The sequence below is a fragment of the Semicossyphus pulcher genome, unplaced genomic scaffold (assembly GCF_022749685.1).
Source record: "Semicossyphus pulcher isolate SPU_LCO1_2020_fin unplaced genomic scaffold, fSemPul1.0.p SCAF_10, whole genome shotgun sequence".
Classification (NCBI taxonomy): domain Eukaryota; kingdom Metazoa; phylum Chordata; class Actinopteri; order Labriformes; family Labridae; genus Semicossyphus; species Semicossyphus pulcher.
The window spans coordinates 14046627-14068592 of record NW_027211604.1 but is presented as its reverse complement, the minus strand read 5'-3'; the positions used below and the strand labels follow the sequence as shown (position 1 = coordinate 14068592).

Sequence of the window (21966 nt, the reverse complement as noted above, 5' to 3'; positions counted from 1 at the left end):
ATACTAGCACCAAGTCCCTTGGGAGATACAATCATTTCTGTGTTCTCATTTGTGAAAGCTAATAACACGACAGACAGCTTTTCTTTTGCTAACACAAGAAAATGAGGGAGAGTTGATAACGTTGGTCGCAGAACGCTAATTTCAGAATGAGGATGCTAACTGCTAACGTGCTGGAGGACAACATGACGCCAAATATGGAGGATAATGAGGACGATGAGGAAGATAAGGAGACAACTGTGAGCATTAATGTGGAAAGTTAGCCATGTGAACTGACTGAGAAGCTACTTCTGCTCTTGTCTGTGTGCTTCCCGCTAATGTTAGCATCTGCTAGCTAGCTGAAGCTCTGTATTGCTGTTTTCATAGTACCGTAAGATTGATTTACTTTAGCCAGTGTCACAGCTATTTAGCTAAAAGGTAAAGTATTTTCCACATATTCTTTTTATGGCGATTATGATCTGGATTGTGATTGCTTGTGGTTGTTTTATACTTTTTTATGTATTCAATTTGTTCATTCATTGTTAATTGTGCTGCTGTTATGTACTTAGTTACTTGTATTTCAATTCTACAACCACGATGATTGAATTTTGCTGAAGTAGTATTATTTGGCCTGGCACCCGAGAGATCTGACGTCAATGAGAACAGCATCAGATTTATGAGCCAGACTTTACGCATCAACTGTTTACATTTATGATGTAATTTGAAAGATGAGTCTATTAAGCTCATCAGCATTTAACGCAAGCTGCATGTGCGAGATATCAGCCTCCACTGACTTGTTGTGGTCACTTCACCTCTGAAAAAGTACAGATAGAGATAAAGCTTGCATTGCATCAAGGTTGAGAGATGTAACGTACCTTAGACGCAAGCACTGAAACAGTTAAACTTCACACATTCTGGTCAGTACAAAACGGTAGGAAAGTGTGAATGATTGAAATGGTAATAAAAACACAGCACCCATCTGTTACTGTATGTTCTCCGTGTCTGCAACAATTGTTTGGATTCATGCTTCTTCACTGTCATCCACCATCCACAGGAATAATAATAAAAAAAAATACTGTCAGTGCTTCTCCAAACACAGTCCTGGAAGTACGTATGTGTCTGTCAACACAGCAGCAGGAGCAGGGATGTGCAGTGTTGGACTGAAGCCAGCTGGCATTTTACCAGAGGTAGAGTTACAGTTTGATGGCGCAGTAAAGACAAAGATGGTGCGTTCAAGAGGGGAAAAAATCCATATAGCTCGGGATATGGAAAGAGTACGATTGCATTTGAATGAAGCCACAGTACAAACTTTGATTGGTGAATAAACTGGATTGTGATTTAATTTTCTGATGATGCTTTTGGTTGAGGAGAAGAAGCATCACTATCAAGTAATCTCTATTTACAGATTTTACATAGAAATGTTGAATCTGCAGACAGGGACATGGATTCTAGGGACAGCAAGTGTTCTGGTTTCCATTTTTACTACGCTTGTAGTCCGAGTAATATTGTCCAATCACGTATCAGCAGGCTGCTGCGTATGCAGGAAAAACAGTCCGTGTGGAGAGCAAAAGCTCCCATCAGCGCCATCTGACGACGATTTAGCTTCTTATTAATCTCTATAATTGGAAAACTGCATGAAAGTTCAGCTAACAATCTGTTCTAGATCAAAAATTTAACTTGAGATAAATTCCCTTAAGGCTGTGTCACGAAAGCCGTTCAATGTTCAGATTTCCCGACTTTCTAGAATGCATCAGATCGATCTGACCTCCGTTCAACAAACGAGCATTTTAAAACCTGACAAAGCTTCATTTTTTAAATCTGCATCATGATGTTGAAATTTCTGCAAAGGCAAGGTGTTTTAATTTAAAGTAAATTACAAGAGAAACGCTTTATTTTTCTGTAAACGTTGCAGCACGCGGAAAAGGAAGTCTAGACTGGAAGTCATTTATCACTAACCGCGGGCTACACATTCGACATGTTCAACGTTGTCCCCAGAGACTGTCAGACTATATCTGATGGGATCAGAGATTGCTATCAAGGCACTTGAGCATGACATGCTGTTGCTCCTTTTGCATAATCTCAGGAGATGGTGCCGAGTGTAGGTGGTTGTGAATTGACGCTGCTCTCCAGATATTTGGGAGTGCCAGGTTTGGATGTTCATCATGTGTCAGACGTTTTTTTAGCAGCCCTCTGGAGAAACCCGAGGAGCTGTCAGTTCATCGCTTCGATCGCAACCCCAACCCTGATGAGGGGGATTAATGGTGAATTCCTTACCTTTATACCACTCAACAAAACTGTCAAGTACGCCAGGTTGCTGGAAAAACTGAGAGAGAGGATAAGTCACACAGGAGAGAACAAAAGGAGGGTTGTGCATTTGCGTGTGTGTGCATCTGTTCAATGACATCACTGGCAGTGCCTGTTCGGATGGAGAGTCTATGTCTGATTGTTCTGTCTGCAGACGGAGTGATATTCCAGGAACATCAGGGAGATTTCATGCAATATTCAGGCAGTTGGCTGCAAGTTCAGCCTGATTGACCACATAAACCTGCCTTGGAAATCGAAGTTCACATACTGATGAATGCCAGTGTATTAGATCAACGGGTCTGGCTCCCAATCTGAAGAGAATGTGAGAATATAGCGACAAGTTGGTGATGAGATAGAGTCAGGGGTTAATGCTGCCTCGGAGATATTGTTTTGAGCTTCAATTGCATGTGCTGCTTGGTTTAACATTTCCACTTAGATACCGGTAGTTTGTTTTTAGCGAAGGAACAATTACTGGAAACAACAAAGGGACTAGAGCTGCGAAGAGAGGAAAAACTCTGCCCCTTTAATAGCAATGTTGATGCAAGTTGTTTCAAGTTGCGTGAGAGAGTTTGAACTTGTGGATAAGATAAGGTATCAGTTCTTCTGGTCTCTGTCACGGAAAAAGTCAAATCAGCATCCCTGATTTCCACACTGTAAAGAGAGAGTCAGCACACTCCTTTGTGTGTAAGAATGACTCGTTGCGTTGAACCGTAAATTGCATGATTCTTAAACATGATGATCTACATTACAGACATATACACAAAGGTGTTTAAACATACACACATATGAAAAATGGGACTACATCCTGAATACTGTTCTCAGCACCTCCAGTCTCGCCAGACTCTCATGTTGACCTTTTATGGGAGTTACGTTAGTGTTCAGAGGCTTGCAAGGAGAAAACTTGAAACTTGTCTGAACGCCGAAACGATTAACAGTGCTTCACATCTAAAATCCAGTTAGCTTGAGATGGCACTTGGGTCTTTGAAGTGATTTGGATCTTCAAATCTCGTTCAGCTGCAAGGTTAGTTCATGAGATTTGTTCACCAGGTGACAATTCTGGTTTACCCATAACAACAAAGAAATAACTCACTCACTTCTTCCTCATTCTCACTCGTTCATCGACGATGACGGCTCCCATTGCATTCACTGGTCTTCTCGTAAAATCATCACGAGATAACAGTTATTCGGCCCAACTTGTCCATTACAAAAGTTGTGTCTCAATAAATAAACATGAAATGCCTGAAATACTTCCGCCCCACTTTCGTTTCATAATCGGGTCGTATCGATCACGAGGACCATTGCCATTCAGTGGACGAGTGAGTGAGTGACAGACACATTCAGTCAAGTGATACATTCTGTAGATCTCCTAGTCAATAACATGGTCATTTGATAAATACAGCCCTCCTTAAAAAGGATATTGGCGCATGCTAACATTGATCAGTCTGGTTTTCTAAAAGGAAGAAGGACGGGATTGGGAAGCCGCGATCAGAGTCAGACCCAATTCTGTTGGACGTTAACATCAAGCGAGAGAGAATTTAATGAACGGCAGGAACGAATCAATGCATGGAATTGAACGGATCATTCAATTCGCTAAAAAGATTAGTTCTTTTAGAACGGAAACATCTCTACAGGCAGCAGTCATTTAGACTTTAAATGAACAAAAGGGAAATTTAACAGAAGTCTGTCCCTCCAGATGCCTTGAAGAAAAGTGATTCAGTACAACAGCAGTAAGAGAAATCTAGTGAGATGGCCGGGCAAGCCCTAAACGGGCAACGAGTAAGCACAAGCAAGAACAGTCGAGACCAAGACAGGAATATTAACCACAGTCACAACTTAGCTAGAACTCCACTGAGTCTATGGTTATCACAGCATCTATGTCCCGTGGTATTGCATAGATTTAGGACCTTACAGTGTAGTTTAGAGTGATGGCTTTCATGACAACACATTTCAGCCAAGGTACAAGACACTAAGCAGGCAATGTATCCTCCATAAATCATATCGTAGCCAATGTATATAGAAGCGTATTGGATCGTCTTAAAAGGGAGGGATGAACAACCCTACTATGAGTAAATAGAAGAAGACATCGTTTTGGAATTAACCTTTTGTTTCTTTTCCCTGGCACATCTCTTTGCCGCTGACTTCCAGCGAAATATCGCTCACACATTGAACCATGTGTCGGTGAGATAAACACTGGCACGAATGAATGCACCAGCGCTTGCACACACGCGCGCACACACACACACACACACACACACACACACACACAAAGGAGGGCAGGAAGGTGAGTAATATGTTTAACAAGCTCTTCTAAAAGTTATTTTCCAATGAAAGGATGCTATCATAACTGGAACTAAAGTTGAGGACAAAGCTTTCCCCTCTCTTTTCTCAACGCAAGAGTAGACGACTGAAACCTGGAGCTGTTTATTTGAGAGGCAAAAAAGCATTAAGCGGTGCTTTGTTGTAGCAAATTGTTTTTTAAATGCGCTACTTGAAGTATAAGATGGGAAAGACACATTGCCTGATTTTGTACAAACATAGTTCAATTGCCTGAATTGTCTTGTTGTTTTAAAACCCGCCACTTGTGTCAGAAAGACCTGGATAATGAGATTTTCATTTATTATAAATAAAATATTGTTGGAGGTTTGATAACAAAGCTGTGTAAGTCTAGACTGACTGAATGGCCTATAAATACAGAAAAAACATAACACACATAAACACTCGCATAGAAGAAGAATAAAAACTACAGTGTTTTCTGTCCTGTGTGTAGGAGGTTGTTTTTACTCTCTGGAAAATAACTTGAGAACATTGATATCTTTAAACAAACTCCAAGTGACGTATTGAGTCCGATTACTGCGTGTTATAATATGAGGAAGGAGTCGAGACTCCTGTCTGAGTGGGAGACATATTTGGCTGCAGCACGAAGCTGGGCCTTAAAAGGCGTTTGACTGGCGTCCAGGCTACGATACAGTACAATCGACACTGGGGGTGGGAGGAACACGTCTGAGTCTGGGGCCTGGGGATGTTATTACAGCTTAAACTGATCCTGAGTGGGATTTTAAGGTGGGCGTGTACAAAGCACAGGTAGTGCAGGTTATGTTTCCCTGACTGGTTATGTGTTAAACTACTCAGGAGGTCATCGGTGGAGTATTTGGTCTTTGCTAAGAGGGGCTGCACATGAATTTTAGAACTTGACAAACACAATGTAGGCCTACTTCAAATATAATATGAACAAAAGCGTGTTTTTGTTTAATGCAGGGGATGCAAAAGCGGACATAAATTCAGAAATGACTCTCATATTACACGTGAAACCATATCACGCCAAGTCAACATCTATGCTAGCATCTCTGAGACTCTACATGCTAACGTCAACCATGTCTGATGTTGACATGTTAGCATGCTATGACTTTGTGATTAGCACTAAACCTAAAGTACAGCTGAGGCTGATGGGAATGTGATTTGGTTTGCTGGGATTTGGTTGTAAGACCAGAAAATGATCAGGGGATTATCAAAGTTACAACAGTTTATGCTGTTGAGGGTTTAAACGAGTATCAAATTCATTTAAATTTACTCAAAACCACAGCTGTTAACCAGGTAGAGCAAAGTCATTCAAATTCATAATCTAGTGCAATTAATTTAGTTTTCCATTTAAAAATAGTCCGTTACACTCACAGTGAGAGCTGCGTCCATAGCAACGGTTAACTGCCTAGCCTTCTTAAGATGAGCTAACGAGCTAATATTACTCACATTAAATGGAAACATTTCCTCTGATGGTGAAGTCAGACAAGGTGAACGTAATCACAGGAAGCAGCGCAGACCCTGATTGAGGTTTTCTGTCTCGTCACTGTCAGAGTCTGTTGACATTTTCGTCTACATTCACCGTCTTTAAACACTGTCATATCCCATACTGTGTTGTGTTTAATGTTTACTTCATGTGCCGTCTTCAGTTTAGTAGTTCTCTCCTTCAGTTTTTGCGTCTTTTAACCTTTATTGCTTTCTCTCTGCTGTTTGCATCTCTTTTCTCTTTTTTCTCCCTCTGTACAAGACAAGCTGACGTCAAAGTTGCCGGGCTTCTTTCAGCGGATTGATATAATTACAGTTAGTCCTCCGGATTGTGTGATTTGAGCCGCATCCCTAGCAATAGTCTGTTCTCTTAACAATGATGCCGTAATTCATGAATCAGAATCAAGTATTTAACACAGCCGTGTATAATACATGCTGCTAGCATGAAATGCTATCTTGTCCGGAGCTTGTGTGGATTTGTGCTGTAGAAGTTTGTCTGTGGCATTGTGTTTTAATACAAACTTTATGAGGCTGAGGAGTCCCAAGGGTGGACAAATTTCAGTATTGACGTTGCAAGTGTCATGGCTGAGGTAATAACTATTTGTACTGCATAATATGCTAAGAAATGTCAGTATTAACAGCTATTTTTGATGTGTTTTATTACTAAAAAGTGTTTGCGGTACCTGTTTAAAACATTGTGGTCATAGTGAAATTTGTTTTTGTGATCTTTACTTTGCTATTATTTCCACTGGGTCACCCCTTAAATCAACTGAATTATTGGAATACATTGTTTTATGAGTTTATTTTTAAAATGACCACAATTAAAGATCTGCTTTTGCTGCCTGGTGTGGGTGGGTGGTTGTGGTTTTGCTGCTGTTTGGTGGTGGTTTACTCATCATGAGTTCATTTCTCCACTGCTTACATCACACTGTGGCTTTAACCTTTTCTCTGTTTATGGGTATTTACAAAGGGCTCACCAGTGTAAACGTTAAGCTTCGGGAAGATACAGGGATCTTTGAACATGTTGTGACTTAACTATTCTTTGCTCTGCATGAGCCCTTCATGCCTAAACACGGGCCTCTTTTATGAATAACTCTGAACTCTGAATTGACCTTCTTGTGCCTAAACACACACATATACACAACATACATGGTTTTCAGCACATGCTCAGTTTATATATTCCCATGATACGTCTAACAGAGTGCCGTTAATGTTTGGTTTGTGTCCAAAATGCTTGTTTATAGGGCTATAAATCTCTTTGTGTATCGTACAAGAGTAAATAAAATACAACCAGTCTTTCTTCGGGCTATATGCACAGGAAATGGATATCCGGTATCCCCGCTTAGAGTGCGATACATAAGAGTGCTGCCCTCTCATATACTCTGGGTCAACAGTCCATAGTCTGTAAAGTATATTGAAAGCCCATTAATAGTTTATTGGCATATTAAAGATCAAACCAAGGACTTCACAAGCGTCCTTTTCCTCAAACAGTGGAAGAAAGCGTTGAATGCACAGCAGTCCGTAAAGGTTTAAAAATCCACACAGCTTCCTGCTAACTTTGTTGCATAATGCAAAATTTATAGTTTGATCAGGTTCGACAGCTAGAGCGCTGCAGAGTTTCAAATTCTGCCTTCAGTATGCTCTAACTGGATACCGTTAAGTGATTAAAGTGTTTCAACAAAATGGAGTGTTACCAGTAAGAGCAGAAGTTATTCCCATGTGAGACGACCCACGGCAGACATGCCCTTTCCTCTTCCTGCGTGTGCGCTTTGTTAGCCAGCCAGTGTATCCACAGAGTTCAGCGCTGTCTGTGGAAATTATGGTAAAAATAGCAACCTGCACAGACTGCTTTCTTATAAGAAACCCAAGTCCACAATAGCCTTCATAATATGTTTGTAAGGGTCTTACGAACATTATAATTGGCATCCTAAAAGTATAAAATATTTGTGTCAGTCCAAAGTTTCCTGACATTGTGCTTAAATTGGTTACACTTGGATATTTATTCCAAAAAATATGCAATGAATTCTACTAACCAATCAATAGTCCAACGGGCGCTGTTCAGCTTAGTAGGCAAGTTATTATCGTCGTCCTTGGGTGACTATTTTCGGACAACAATTTAGTGCGGGCCATTGATGATCTATTTTCTGCGGGGGGCATTTAGTGTTGGCGGAGGGAATTCAGTTAAGTAATGATACGGCACTAGCTAACGGTACACAGCCACCATTTAGCAGATATAGATAGCGAAGCAATTTCTCAAACTCACCTTTGTGACCAGTTATAAAAAATTATCGTTATTATAAATCAGGACTTCTGCTCCCCTCGCTTGATTTTGGCTCAGACCACTTAAACACACTGTTTACGGCTCGTCCCATGCACCATTGATGTCAATCAAAAATTGATCTGGTAAGCCAGCACATCCTTGAGATGCTATTCTTCAACTTTATATTGACATCAACATATTAAGTGTAATATAATCTGTTTATTAGAACAAGCACAGATTACAAACTGTTACATATTACAAAGTATTATTTTTAGCCATATTTCTGTGTCTACGTCACACTGGCAGGGCTCTCTCCTCAGCTGTGTTCTCCTGTTCGTTCTGTGGGATCATGACGGGTTTCTTGGCAAGACGGGATTTAATCTCACAAATTGTGTTCTGGGCATACCCCATAATATTTGGACAGTTGAGGTGCCAAAACAAGTTTTAAACATAACCGTGTTAACATCATCTCATATAAAAACTATTCTATCACATGTCTCTCTCGCTTCCGTAAGAGTTCATGCTGCCCAGAGCAAATCTACTGATCTGAGCCTGCAGGCGGAACTTCTGTCCAACATGCTCTGAAGGAAACAAAACAAACCAACTGTCTTACAGGAATCAGAAATAAGATTGCATCGAATTCCACTAATTCATAAATCAGATCTTCCTTATGTGCTTTGTAGGTGCATTTTGAGTGGGTGCACGTGTGCTTACAAACGAACCACAGATCTGTCAGTGCTAGTCTGACGTTTTCCACTTCCACAATGGAAGACAGTTTGAGCCTTGTGGATGAAAAAATAATTACTAGGTTCACACGTGCAGGATACCCTGCATTAGTGTGTACACGTGCAGGGGGTCAACCAGGAGTGATGGCGATGAAGATGGGTCAACAGAAATCACGAACCTTGAGGAGTCTCCGATCTCTACCAGATGACTGAACTGACTCAAGGGTGTAGAGAGTAAGCAGGTTAAAGGTAAAGGTGGTTAAAGTTGCTATAAGATGCTAAACTTTGGACTCTTGTTGAGAATTGAGAGATTGTCTTTTAGTACTGTTTGTTTTCTCTGATGATATTTTTAACTGAAGTACGTCTCATAAGCTAATACTCTTTACATCTAAGACTGTAAGTCAGTCAGTGAGCCAAAAGCAACACAGATATGTCTTTGACTCTGTAAATGATGCATCTGGCTCCAGCACTGTGTGGGGTCTTTACACAAACAGCCCTAAAGGCCACACTTTTGTTGATGTAAATGACATTATGGCTGTTTGCTGGTCGAGACAAGTTTATTTTTTACTCATTTTCAGTCACTGTTCAGCTGATGAACACGAAACAAAATGTGAGACCTGGTTTCAAAATGACGCGGTACATCAGTCAGGTTGTGTCCTTTGTTCTCTTTTATAAATCTGCATTTTATAGACAAATTATCTGTTTGGGATTGAAATAAGATAGAAGAGAAGATTCTTTGGCAACATTTGCCAGAAATGGAAGAAAGACATTTCTTCATTTTTTCAATTTTATTTTAAGACACTTGTCCAACAGTAGAAATCTGATTTAAGAGGCACACTTGATTTCTCTGAATGTTTTTGATCGAACAAACTTTAGATTACTTCTAAGTAAAATTAAATTGTGGTGCAGCTATGAGAGAGAGAGCTGTTGTGAAAGCTCTCGCTGGCATGAACAAATCAGGAAATGCGTTCCAATACAAGATAATTAAATTTTTCATGCATGATGTCATGTGTTTGCCTTCTGATATTCTTTTGGGTTTGAGTTCTTACAACTGAGCTTCCAGTTGGCATTTTTTCAGCCTGAACTCACTAAACTGCACCATCAAGAAAAGGTTTTTAAAACGATCCATGCTTTCTGCAACAATTTCTTTAACAGGAAAAAATGACAGGAAGTGAAATTTAGGAAAAATGAATAAACTAAGGTTGATTTCAACTAAGACTGAAATGCACTTTTGTTTGCTTCTTTATTTTCCGGCCATTCAGGTCCAAAATAAGCAAATGCTGATTAATAAAACATGCAGGTGTGCAGGGAAACAGGTTGGTGGTAGTTTGTTCCACATGTGGTAAAAGGTTGCGTATCACTAACAGGATTTTATTAACAGGACATTTCTGCATTTGAGATGATCCCTTGTGATTTTATAGTTAAAATAATCTAGAAGATTTTCATGTAAATGAATGTCTGATAAGTCACTATCGCCGAATGAGGTAACACAATGGTGATTGAGACTATGGCCCACTGATGAAAGCCTTTGTGTCTGTGGCGAGATTCGAGGGAATAATCACAAGGTACAGTGTGTCACAGTGACGCGTTTTCCATCACCCAGCAGTGGTTGGTCTGCCAGAGAGGGTAGGCGGAGTTAAGCTGTTGACTCTGCAGGTGTTGCGAGTAAACAGTAATCTACTATGGCAAAACAAACAAATAAAAGATTGATGTGAAAATCTAAAACTTGACGCTCAGATGAAGGCGAACAGTCAAAAGGAAAATCCATTGTTACAACCATAGTCAACTGTGGACGTCACACATGCAACACTGTCTGGATATCTGGGAAGTGTGCTCCCACAATTACCGTGTATCGCCATAGGTGCCGCCAAAGAGAACAAAACTGAGATCTTTGAGATTATATCTTTACAATGTCATATTTTTTCAGTGAATCTGCAAAGTCTGATGGAAAAAGCATTTAAAAAAAAAAGAGAGGACAAATCAAATTTGGAGCCTGTAATCAGCTTTTCATTTTGTCCCTGAGAGTGTCCCGTCCTTTAATTTGCATTGTGTATAGGAAGCTAGATAAATTACAGGTCTGTAGCCTGTGTTAGTGTGGTCACATATGACAAATTAGGGCCTTCTGTATAAGTAACCAAACCAAAGTCCTATAGGCTAGTCTCTACTCCTGAAGAGAGTTTTTGTTTCCACAGGACAAAGAATTTGACATTTTTCCTAAGAAACTATCCATCACAGAAACACGGAGGTTGCGTGTGCGCTGTGCTTCTCTCTCGAGCAGGTTGGCACATGAGAGAAACTCCATCAGGGTGTATCTTGGAGTTGTGTTTGTTTTTTAAAGTTTTCATCTGTCAGCTGCAGGATCCTGCTGCAAGACACTGAGATCATCCTCATCTCCACCCCGAGGAAACTTGAGACACACACACACACACACACACACACACAGAATGTCACCATAATGGGCGAGTTGTTTGGCAAGCGTGTACCTGCTCTGTCTCAATCAGAAAATGGAAAACAGAGGAATGTGTGAGCACTTGTTCGACAGAGGTGACATTGACTGAGGGGCTGCTTGTCTGCCCGGATTGATGGGTGCATATTGGGCGTTTTAAAGAGGCACTAAGTGCAATAAAAATAACCGACAACAGTGAATCAAGTGATGATTAATTTAGTTAAACATTATTAATTTGGTCTGCTTCCTTTCCAACAGGTAATGAATAACTTGGGTGACCTTTGCCCGCCTTCAAAGCCTTCCCTTTACTGCAGCTGTTAACCATTACTTGACCTTCAGGAGAGGCCGTTCCTTTTTGAACGTATTTATTCTGAATCAAACCACAAATGTTGATTTCAAAGTTGCTGCGTGTACAGTATCAGTAATAATCATGGATTAGGCTGACATTTTTTGCGAGTTGTGAATCCTCCATGTGTTTGTACTAACCTTTTGCCTTTAGCGATGTAATTCGTCAAACAGGCAGTTTTAATCGATGGTAAAAATCCAGGCTTAACATTTGTTAAAGTTGCACGTCTTTTCCACTTGTCGTTGCCAGAGAGTTTTTGCCCTCCCAGGTCTTTGGAACCACAGAAACATCTGAGCACTTTTGTTGTATTCAGGTGGGGCTTCTGGAAAAAGACACTCTCCAGTCTTTAAGTTCATTTCCTGCCAAACACAACAACATTTTGGAGATGCATCTAACTCCATCCCCTCTATTCATACTCACGTATTGATTTGGACAGACACTGCTCCTTTTTGAGCTATTCAAAGGGATTTAGTTGTGAATGTTTAATCAAAGCTTCTTTGAATAAGACCTCTTGAAATTGTTATTCTTAAAAGGCACGATTTGTTGACTTTTTGTTAGCTTTATTACATTAGTTGTGTTTAAATTGTGCAAGGTATTGATTCGAAGTTTCTCAAGGACGCACAAAAATAAAACAAAGATAAAAAATAAAAAAAATCTGTGGCTTTGAGACAAATAAACACAACAAAATACAAATTTTTATTTGATATCAATGTCAGTATACTTTCATATTTGCCAGTCTTAAAATAAATGGGAACTGTCAATACAAGATTTTCCTTTACATCATTATATTATTTATTGATTTATCAGTCACAATACAGTAGGGGCGCAACGATTAGTCGAAGTTTACAGACAAAAATCGATGACAAAATTAGTTGCAAACTAATTAAATCACTCGTCTTTTTCATGCTGTGCGCGGACATAACATCGTTTCCCGTTGCTGATTGCTGAGGGGTGAGCCATCGTGCATCCTTACTGTCTCTGCTGAGAGTTGCACATGCAAAACAAGCGACTGACAAAATGGCGGCAGCCGATGCAACACCTTCGTGTCCTAAAACTTGTAAAGTCTGGGAGCTTATCACCGTCAAGTCTGCAAAGAAAAGAATCGCCTGCAAGATCTGTAGAGCGAGCCGTGTTTATCACGGGAGCGTGTCGCTAATGCGCAAGTATTTCTAGAGACGGCACTCTGGAGTTGTGTCGGCTTTTAACATTAATATAACGCTGTAGTGCTACAGAAAGAACCTTATGCATCTCTCTCTTAAACATAGAACTCAACAGTCCAAAGTTACAGCCACACTGTGTGATTTTTCTCTCATTTACATTTTCAGTCCCTCACCTTAAACACTTTTTTTCCCTTCTCATCTCTTTTTCTTCCTTCTTTTAATGATCTTTTATATCACTAGTAGCCACATCAGCAGCAGCGTTTATTAAGACATATTTTTGAATAAAGAACTCATATTTATTGTCTTTATTGGCAGCTTGCACATGCTTCTAAGAACCTCCAACTTCATTTAAAATCTGATGCTAAATAAGAGAGTGCAATTAATTATCCGACTTGTCGACTCAATAATCAAGGACTAGTCGACTGTCAAAATAGTCGTTAAACTTCGCTCTAAACTTAAATCTCAGATGCAGAATGAATGAACAGAGATGACCGGGTCACTCAATAAAGCAACAGCAGGTGACAAACCTCTCGTGATCCTTTGTCCATCTGCTCTCATAATCTGTGCGCTCTAACGTTCCAGCCATTGTCTCACTGTTCACGTGTGGGGCTGCAGAGGCCCTCTGTGAAGCATGACTCAGACATCCCGGGGTTTCCACATGGCCATTATCCCGTCCAGAGCCCTGCTGACAAATGAGAATGGCTTGTGCAGACTGTAACTAAAAAAATAACTCTTGATACTGTAATGGCAACTTTTATTTGTTCAGAGTTCAGCTGCTACAGAAGATATACGACATGTCAGACTCCTGCATGGCTGAGCAGGTTTGAGCTTCTGCCTGTGTACATTTCACTGTTAATCAGCTGATGATGAACAAAGCCTTCTACATCGACTGTCCGACAGATTATTGTCTGGTGACCTGGGTGTGTTTTCCTTCCTTGGTATAGCTGAGGAAAGAGTGAACTACCAATTTCAAGGAAACACCTGGAAAAATAAGGAACACAAACTATAAAAGCTGATGTGGAGCAGTTTCCTGTCATTTCTGCTCAGGGGGCAAGTTAAACACCAGTCTGCACAAAGTGATTACGAGCTGTTGTTTAATCCGCATGTAATCTGAAATGGCAGAGGTGTTAATGGCCTGATATATCAGTACTTAAATGTCCTTAGCAGAAGTGTCCCTTAGTTCTATAATGTATCCTGCAGCTCAAGTGATAGAAATCATGAGGAGGCAGAAAATATAACGCGGTTTCACAAGTCACCACATCTCACCAACTTTAGCTCTTGCTGTTTTTGAGATCTTGATGCCTGCGACAGTGTTTCCATGTTTCCACCATCAACAAATACTAGTTGAGGGAATTTGTCAAGAAAGAAAGTCATCTGTTCCTGCTCTCTTTCTGTCAGCGACTTTAATCCTGAGTGATAATCTTGTCTTGTTCTTTGCACTTTTTGTGTTAACAAATGTGTAAAAGTAATCTCAGTCTATTCCCATCTTAACCCCGACTGACCCTTTGGCAAACACCCACCAAGTGTGGATGTTTAGGTTGTCTGTTTCTAGTGCACTCTAGATCTCCGTACGGGCACCCACTCCAGCTCATGCGGTATTTTTAAAATTTGTTTTCCATCGACTAAATTGTCGCAGACTAAACACTCGCCCACTGCTCTGATTGTTCCATGTAGAAACTGTGAGGCTTCTAGCTAACTGTTAGAGTTCCCACTTCCTATCCAGATACCTTAAACGAGCTATTTTCCAGCTTTGTGGGTCACGGCGTGCCTGCTATGAGAGTTCTTTTTCCTCTACCTTTATACAAGCATACAGTATGTAACACAATAATAAGGTAAGGGGCAGGCATTAGGACCCAGGAGAAATGCTACACAATGTGTGTATTGTTTCCTGCCAAAAAACTTAGATTCTGTTTGAGGAAACAGTGAACACACGCAAACCCAAGGTGGGATCAAGAGGAGAAATGGTATTGTGAAAACTTAAACTTTATTTCTAAAATATAGCAGCGCAGTATAGAGACACCCATAATGATAAAGAGATGCATGCTGTGATAATACTTAAAAAAACTGTGTTAAATTGCTTCCTGTTCTTCCTTGAAGCGCACAAGAAAGAGTTGTGCTACACATCCTATACATCCTTGCTTAAATGTAAGTATTCATATTATAATACATAAAAACACAGTATATTGTGTTCTCTATATAGAGCCTTCCTTGTTTACATGAATGAAAACAGCACAATAGTGGCACTACAGCGGGGGCTGCAGTACACACTGTAACAGGACCCGGGAGTGGGACATGTATTCAGATTATAATTGTTCTGTAAAGAACAGGAAAATAATGAGACCGGCAACAGGAAAATGTGCTTCCTTCTCTCGCTTCTGCCAGACTTTATTCACATCTTTTCACGTACTTTAAACCATACTTATAATTTCACATTTTTAACACAACACCCTTTACCAGGAAGCTTCATCACACATTCCACATTTCACATTTTGTCTCTCCAAACTAAATAGTCAAATTCACACTACATGTGCTCTTTAACAGTTTCATATACAAATGAACATAAAATAGATTTCCCTCCAAACTCAGCTGGTCTGCTGCTTACAGCTTTAATAACTGCACCAGAAGTTGCAGATAGACTGGTTGTATATATTAAAACAATAGCAAGGCTGGCGGGAGACATAACACTCTTTTTTTTACTTGAACCTTAAACATTTACAATTTAGAAGGCACTTGAAAACATACACATGCTTACTAAACAGTTTTTAACATGACAGATGCCTTACTAGATGGATTATTAACGTGAGCCTTATAAAGAGACAAAGTAACGAAAATAAAATACACACGCCCTGTGCGTGGAGCTAGCCTACATTGCTTTAGCTAATTGCTTTATCCTTATCAATCCGACGACGCTACTCTTTTAAACTTTAAACTGTAACTTTCAGTATCCATTCCGGATAACCACAGGAAGAAGTAAACACTGTATAGAAACTATTTGGACCAGCTGTGTTTTTTTGAACAGTCACTCACCTGTAAAGAACAGGAAAATAATGAGACCGGCAACAGGAAAATGTGCTTCCTTCTCTCGCTTCTGCCAGACTGAAGACGAGAGTCGGCTGCAGGCTAAACCAGGCCGTAGTTAACCCCAAATGAAATAAACAAGGCTCTTCTGCAGCAATATACATACAGAATTATACAAAATATACATATTTAAACACAATAATGTGACCACACATTTGCTGGGCGTCACAACACATTAAAATGGAATCATGGTCACATTCCTACTGTGTACTGACACGTTCATATGCAATGTACACTATCAGTATACTTCGCCTCAAAAATCTGGTCATGGTTTTCATATAAATGCAATAAATGTTGAGTAACAGTCAAATAGATTAATCCATAACACCCCCAGGGGCCATTTTCCTGCACTTTTGCAAGTGTTTCTTCAGAGAGATATTGGTACATTCGCTTAACTAAAGAACAATTTGCCATTTCTGGTGAAAATTGTAGAAAGCAAAAACCTGCAGGTGGAGAACATGAAGAAATAACTGAATAACATGCTATGCAATACATGATAGTTCATACATGTGGAATAAGGATTTACTTGCACTTGCACTTTACCATGTTATGCACTCAACACATGTGGCTTAACATTACATAACCCCCTCTAATAATCTTATGAAAGAGGTCAAAGGTTTGTCTGAGGGAAGCATTGTTCTTGCATGACAGACAGAAACTCATTCACAAAACCACGTTTTAAATGGAGCTACTACAAGCTTTACAACAGTAAATAATGATGCAATGGAAAACACCAAATGATGGCTTGTTTGTTATTCTCAGAACATTTATGAGAGTGCCGTAGCTGCATGTGACACGTGCCACATGTAACTCATTTACCTGTGCAAGGACCTATCATCTCTGAGACTGGAGTTTGAACCCATATATGTCAGGATTTCTTTGATTGGACTCTCCGTCTGCAGACTAGAAGGGCTGCTATTGCGACCCCAATCATGGGTAAGGGAATATAAGGCTCATTATTATGTTTTGGCGAGTATAATGCAATTTTTACTCATCATGTGCACTGTAGACCTGTAACATGTTTGTTATCACATCTTTTAACCTGTTAAAAATCTTTAAACTCATAAAGCATATTTTCTCATGCTGTCATTTCTGAATCTTACACTTAGGACCCATCTCAGTTCAGCGTACATGTGGAATATTTGTATTACTCAGTTTATGTCTGATGTCATTTACACCAACTTGCGATGGAGGAAAGATTCTAGTGGTCCCTGTGGACGGGAGCCACTGGATCAACATGAAGATCCAGCTTGAAGAACTTCATGCAAGGGGACACAGCCTCACAGTGGTCAGGGCCTCCAACAGCTGGTACATCGATGAAAAGTCTCCTCTCTACACATCCATTAGTCACAAAATGGATGAGGGTTTTGAGGATTTTTTTGATGTGTTCCTGGAGAATAACATGAAGGTATGTTGTTTTGAATTATTTAGTCATTCATGTATCAACTAAACCTTGTTTTGTTTGTTTTTTACTTTGTTACCATCTTGTTTTCTTCTCTTTCAGGTGCAAAGAGAGGGAGCTTCAGTACTCACTGTCTTCAAACTCATCAAGGATTCCCTTAATATGATTTCTAAAGCCCATAGATTGTGGGCTGATGCAACCGCTCAAATCTTTGATGATGAAAAATTGGTCAAAAGCTTACTGGATTCCAAATATGATCTTGTTCTCACTGACCCGGCCATAGGAACGGGGGCAGTTCTTGCCAAGTATCTCAAACTGCCCTTGGTCCTCAATGTTCGCTGGATCACTTCTGGAGAAGGCCACTATGCGATCGCCCCCTCACCGCTCTCTTATATCCCAGTGCCAGGGTCGGGCTTAACGGACAAAATGACATTCATCCAACGGGTCAAGAACATACTTTACCACAGCGTTGTTGAATACCAGCAAAGAGTTCTGGTGGGGCCAACATACAAAGCGCTCTGTGATCAGTACATTGAGGGTGGATGTGACATCATCACGCTTCTTCAGGAAGCAGACATTTGGCTGTTCAGGTCAGATTTTGTGTTTGACTTTCCTCGACCCACGATGCCAAATGTCGTCTACATCGGTGGTTTCCAATGCAAACCAGCCCAGCCTCTGCCAGCAGACCTGGAGCAGTTTGTTCAGAGTGCTGGGGAGCACGGAGTGATCATCATGACTCTGGGAACTTTGGTCAATGCTTTGCCCGAAGACCTAGCAGATGAAATCGCCAGTGTCTTTGCCAAGATGCCCCAGAAGGTAAGCCATGATCAGTGATTTAATGCACAGGATATAAGATGTCAAAAAGACATAAATGTGCCATTGAAAAGCTCCTTTTTGACTGAGACAGTCACAGCAGCAATCTAAAAACCCATTGGCTATTGTCTAACGACTAAAAGTAACGGTGGCCAATTTTCAAGGCTTCCAGGCTTCCAGTTTAACATGCGGTTATTAAGGCTTAAGGACTTCCCGGTCAAGACCACCCTTCCTTGCGCTGGTCATTGTATACAGTCTAACCGGAAGGGCCAGAACTGAGTTACAGTTGCGAGACAATGCTTACAACCGGACTGTATTGAGATTAATTAAAAGCTTAATCCTCCTCAGATGATAGCCAGTGGGCTCCAGGGTTGCATTATGGCTGGTACATTCCACCCTCTATTGCTCTCCACTCTGACTTTTTTCTCTCCAAACAGCCAGTGTCTGATGGACCATATTATTCAGAAAACAGACACAAGAGCGCTTACTATAACAAAAATCTTCTCCCTCTCCTACAGATTGTCACACTATACATGAAATTCATCAAACATAAAAATGGGATTGCTAGCCCTGTCATAGGCCGACAGCCTGGACGGGCAGTCTAATAAATTGTAATGAATGGGTATAGAAAATGGATGGGTTAAACTATAGAGCAATTAAACATTAATGTTACCTTACAGAAGATGGATGTTGTAAATCAAGGAGTCCATCTTTGCAGCACTTTGAACTGTACTATACAATGTCCCAAACGGCACTCGAACCTACCTTGTTTGAACTTTTATGTTCTTTACTGCTTTTTCTGTTCCAAGATTCTTTTATAGGTCATGTTAAGAATCTTTGGGTATCTTGAAAATATTCATACAAAATGGATTGCCATTTTTAAAATCCCTTGTTAAGTTATGTACAAGTTAAAGCCTTACCCCTCGATCGCAAAGGATCTGTCTCCGGCGCGTTCCGTCTGCGCCGAGTTTCTGGTCCGTCAACGGCGCGAGCCCTCGCCCACAGGATGCTTGTCTGGTCCGAGCAGCTGGATTCGTGAGATAACAAGATTGCGGCAGAACTACATTAACGCGCGAGAATTGAGAAATCACGCGATAACATCAATGCTAACAGAGCAACACACAAACAACAACATACATTTCAATTTGCACATTCGAGGTTGATTACCTGCTCATTTTGAAATCATTACATGATTATTGTGCTTCTACCATGGAGGAGTACACTACTTAATTAAAAGTGTTCTTTTTTACGAGATTTCGAGTGTGTTGATTTTAAAATAAACGGAAAAAAAGTCTGTACCGGTCTGAACATGGTGTTTTATTTTGAAATGACCGGATGCTGTATGCTGCTTTCGTGTGTGACTTCCTGTTCAGAACGATTTGCTCTATTGAGCTTGACGCGTGCTAGAAGTCAAAAATAGACCCAGCGCGTATCTTTAGCGGAGCAGAGCGGAGACACGCTTCTGGGACGCGCTGGAGACGGGCCGCTGTATGTGCTGTGGAATCACGATTATTGACCTGAATGGGCGTGATTGACTCCTGAGGTCGCGGCGCACACGGAACGCGCCGGAGACGGATCCTGTGGAATCATAGGGTTATGCTATTATTTACAGGATGAGACAGGATGCCTCAATGTTAATATCACTACAATGTATTTCATAAAAGTGAATATATAATATTTCTTCTCGTTTTCGGATCAGGTGATATGGAAGAACAAAGGGAAGCGACCCTCCACTTTAGGCAACAACACCCTCATAGTGGACTGGATGCCACAGAAGGACCTCCTGGGCCACCCACAGATCAAAGCCTTTGTAGCTCACGGAGGCACAAATGGAGTCCAGGAGGCCATTTACCACGGGGTCCCTGTGCTCGGCATACCACTGTTCTTCGACCAGTACGACAACCTTCTACGTCTGCAGGAGAGAGGAGCTGGAAAGATCCTTCAGCTAGGTGATGTCAACGGTAACAGTTTTGAACAAGGCCTAAACGAAGTGCTACATCAAGACAGTTACAGGCAGAACATTCAAAGGATGTCACGTCTGCACAGAGACCAGCCAATGGCACCCATGGATCAGGCCGTATTCTGGGTGGAATATGTGATACGCCATAAAGGGGCTCCTCACTTGCGTACAGAGGCCTATAAGATGCCCTGGTACTCATACTACTGTTTAGATGTGCTGCTGGTATTGCTGACTGCAGTGACTCTGCTGCTGCTCTCTACTTTTGCTGTTTTGAGGTTCTTGTGCTGCAGAGGTAGAAGAAAGACTAAGACCAAACAACACTGATTAAAGTGGCAGTACAATGTAAATCATTCCACCTCTCTGTATTACTCCACTACACCAAACATGCACATGCATTTTGTAACTGGTGTGTGCCACGCAGCAGTTGAGTGGTGCGTCTCCCTGCAGCACTGAGGCAAGGAGATAGAGAGAGGAGAGATGCGGTTTATTCCAAAACGTACACTTCATTGCGGGCAAAATGTTCAAATACTACTTAAGTCATCGTTATAGTTCTGGGTATGTGCCACCTTTTTACCTCTAGGTGGTGGAGCTTAGTATTACCGTTAACTGTTACCGTAAGAGCTACCGTTGCTTGTCAAGAAGGAACAGGGCAACCTCTGCATCACTAAGCTCTTCAGCCCCTTACGCTCCCACTCGTCTGACTTTTTATTTAGGGATCTCTTTGTAGCTTTTTTCTCCTCGGGGTCTTCCTTCTTTTTGCTTCTTTAGAAGTTGTATATGCCGTTGCTGGCAAAGGAGGGACAGGATATTTACCGCAAGTTGCCATAGCTCCTGACTGACACAACCTCTGCGTGCACGCTGCCGACACAAGTCACGTGGAAGCTTGATGACGGTAGTTTGATTGGCCAGTTACGTGGAAAGCTAACCCTGATTGGTTGTTAGATTCAGACCGGACAACTTTTTACAAATACAAAGGGGCAGGCGCTCAGAGTCACAGATCTCTGCTCAGAGAATAAATATCAGAGCTCTAACACTAGTCAAGCTCTCTTTTTTCTCTCTCTATAGTTATCAGCCGGAAATCTTTGGAATCACTAGGGAATCGCCACAAAAAATACTAACAGAAATATATTGAGGCTTAATAGTTATCAGGTGGAAATCTTTGGAATCGCTAGGCAATCGCTACCAAAACAGAAAAGTAGTTAGGCTTTCCTACACTGGAAATTATTTTAGCACTAATAGACTCATAGCACCTCTCTGAAGGAAAGGCTGCGTTAGCGGAAATTATTTAGGCACACATACATACTTGAATGTCCATAAAAATATTTGAATAAAGAAAATTAACTGAGAAATAGAAAATGTTTCTTCTCTTCATTTCTCTGAGTGGTGAACTCTTTCATGAAGAAGGGGCACGGCCTCTCCCTGGTGAGTATATCACCCTCCCAGCATTCTCCCTTGACAATTGAGGTTGTTTATGAGTGACAGTGAAGCTGCACACAAGAAAGGGACAGGACCCGAGATCTCTGGTTCAAATAAGTATTACACTTCAGGCCTGGGTGGGTAGCGCTCCCGATGATGTCCTGATAATAATGTTGCCTACTGTAGCTTTAAGATGAATTAGGATTCTGGTGTTCTCTAAAGCCTTGTGTTTAGACAAACCTTCTTAAGCTATCACATTTGTATCGTTAATGTTTATGATGTAAAAAGAGTTGCCCCGGC

At 40.9% G+C, this 21966-nt stretch overlaps 1 protein-coding gene across 1 annotated transcript; it reads left to right on the top strand.

The window, feature by feature from the left end:
• Positions 1-17297: 17297 nt before the first annotated feature.
• LOC138597090 (UDP-glucuronosyltransferase 1-2-like) lies at positions 17298-20574 on the top strand. Its single transcript, XM_069668626.1, has 3 exons — positions 17298-17483; positions 17580-18293; positions 19990-20574. The coding sequence occupies exons 1-3, from the start codon at positions 17313-17315 to the stop codon at positions 20572-20574; spliced, it is 1470 nt and encodes a 489-aa protein (XP_069524727.1). The 5' UTR covers positions 17298-17312.
• The last annotated feature ends 1392 nt before the right edge of the window (positions 20575-21966 follow it).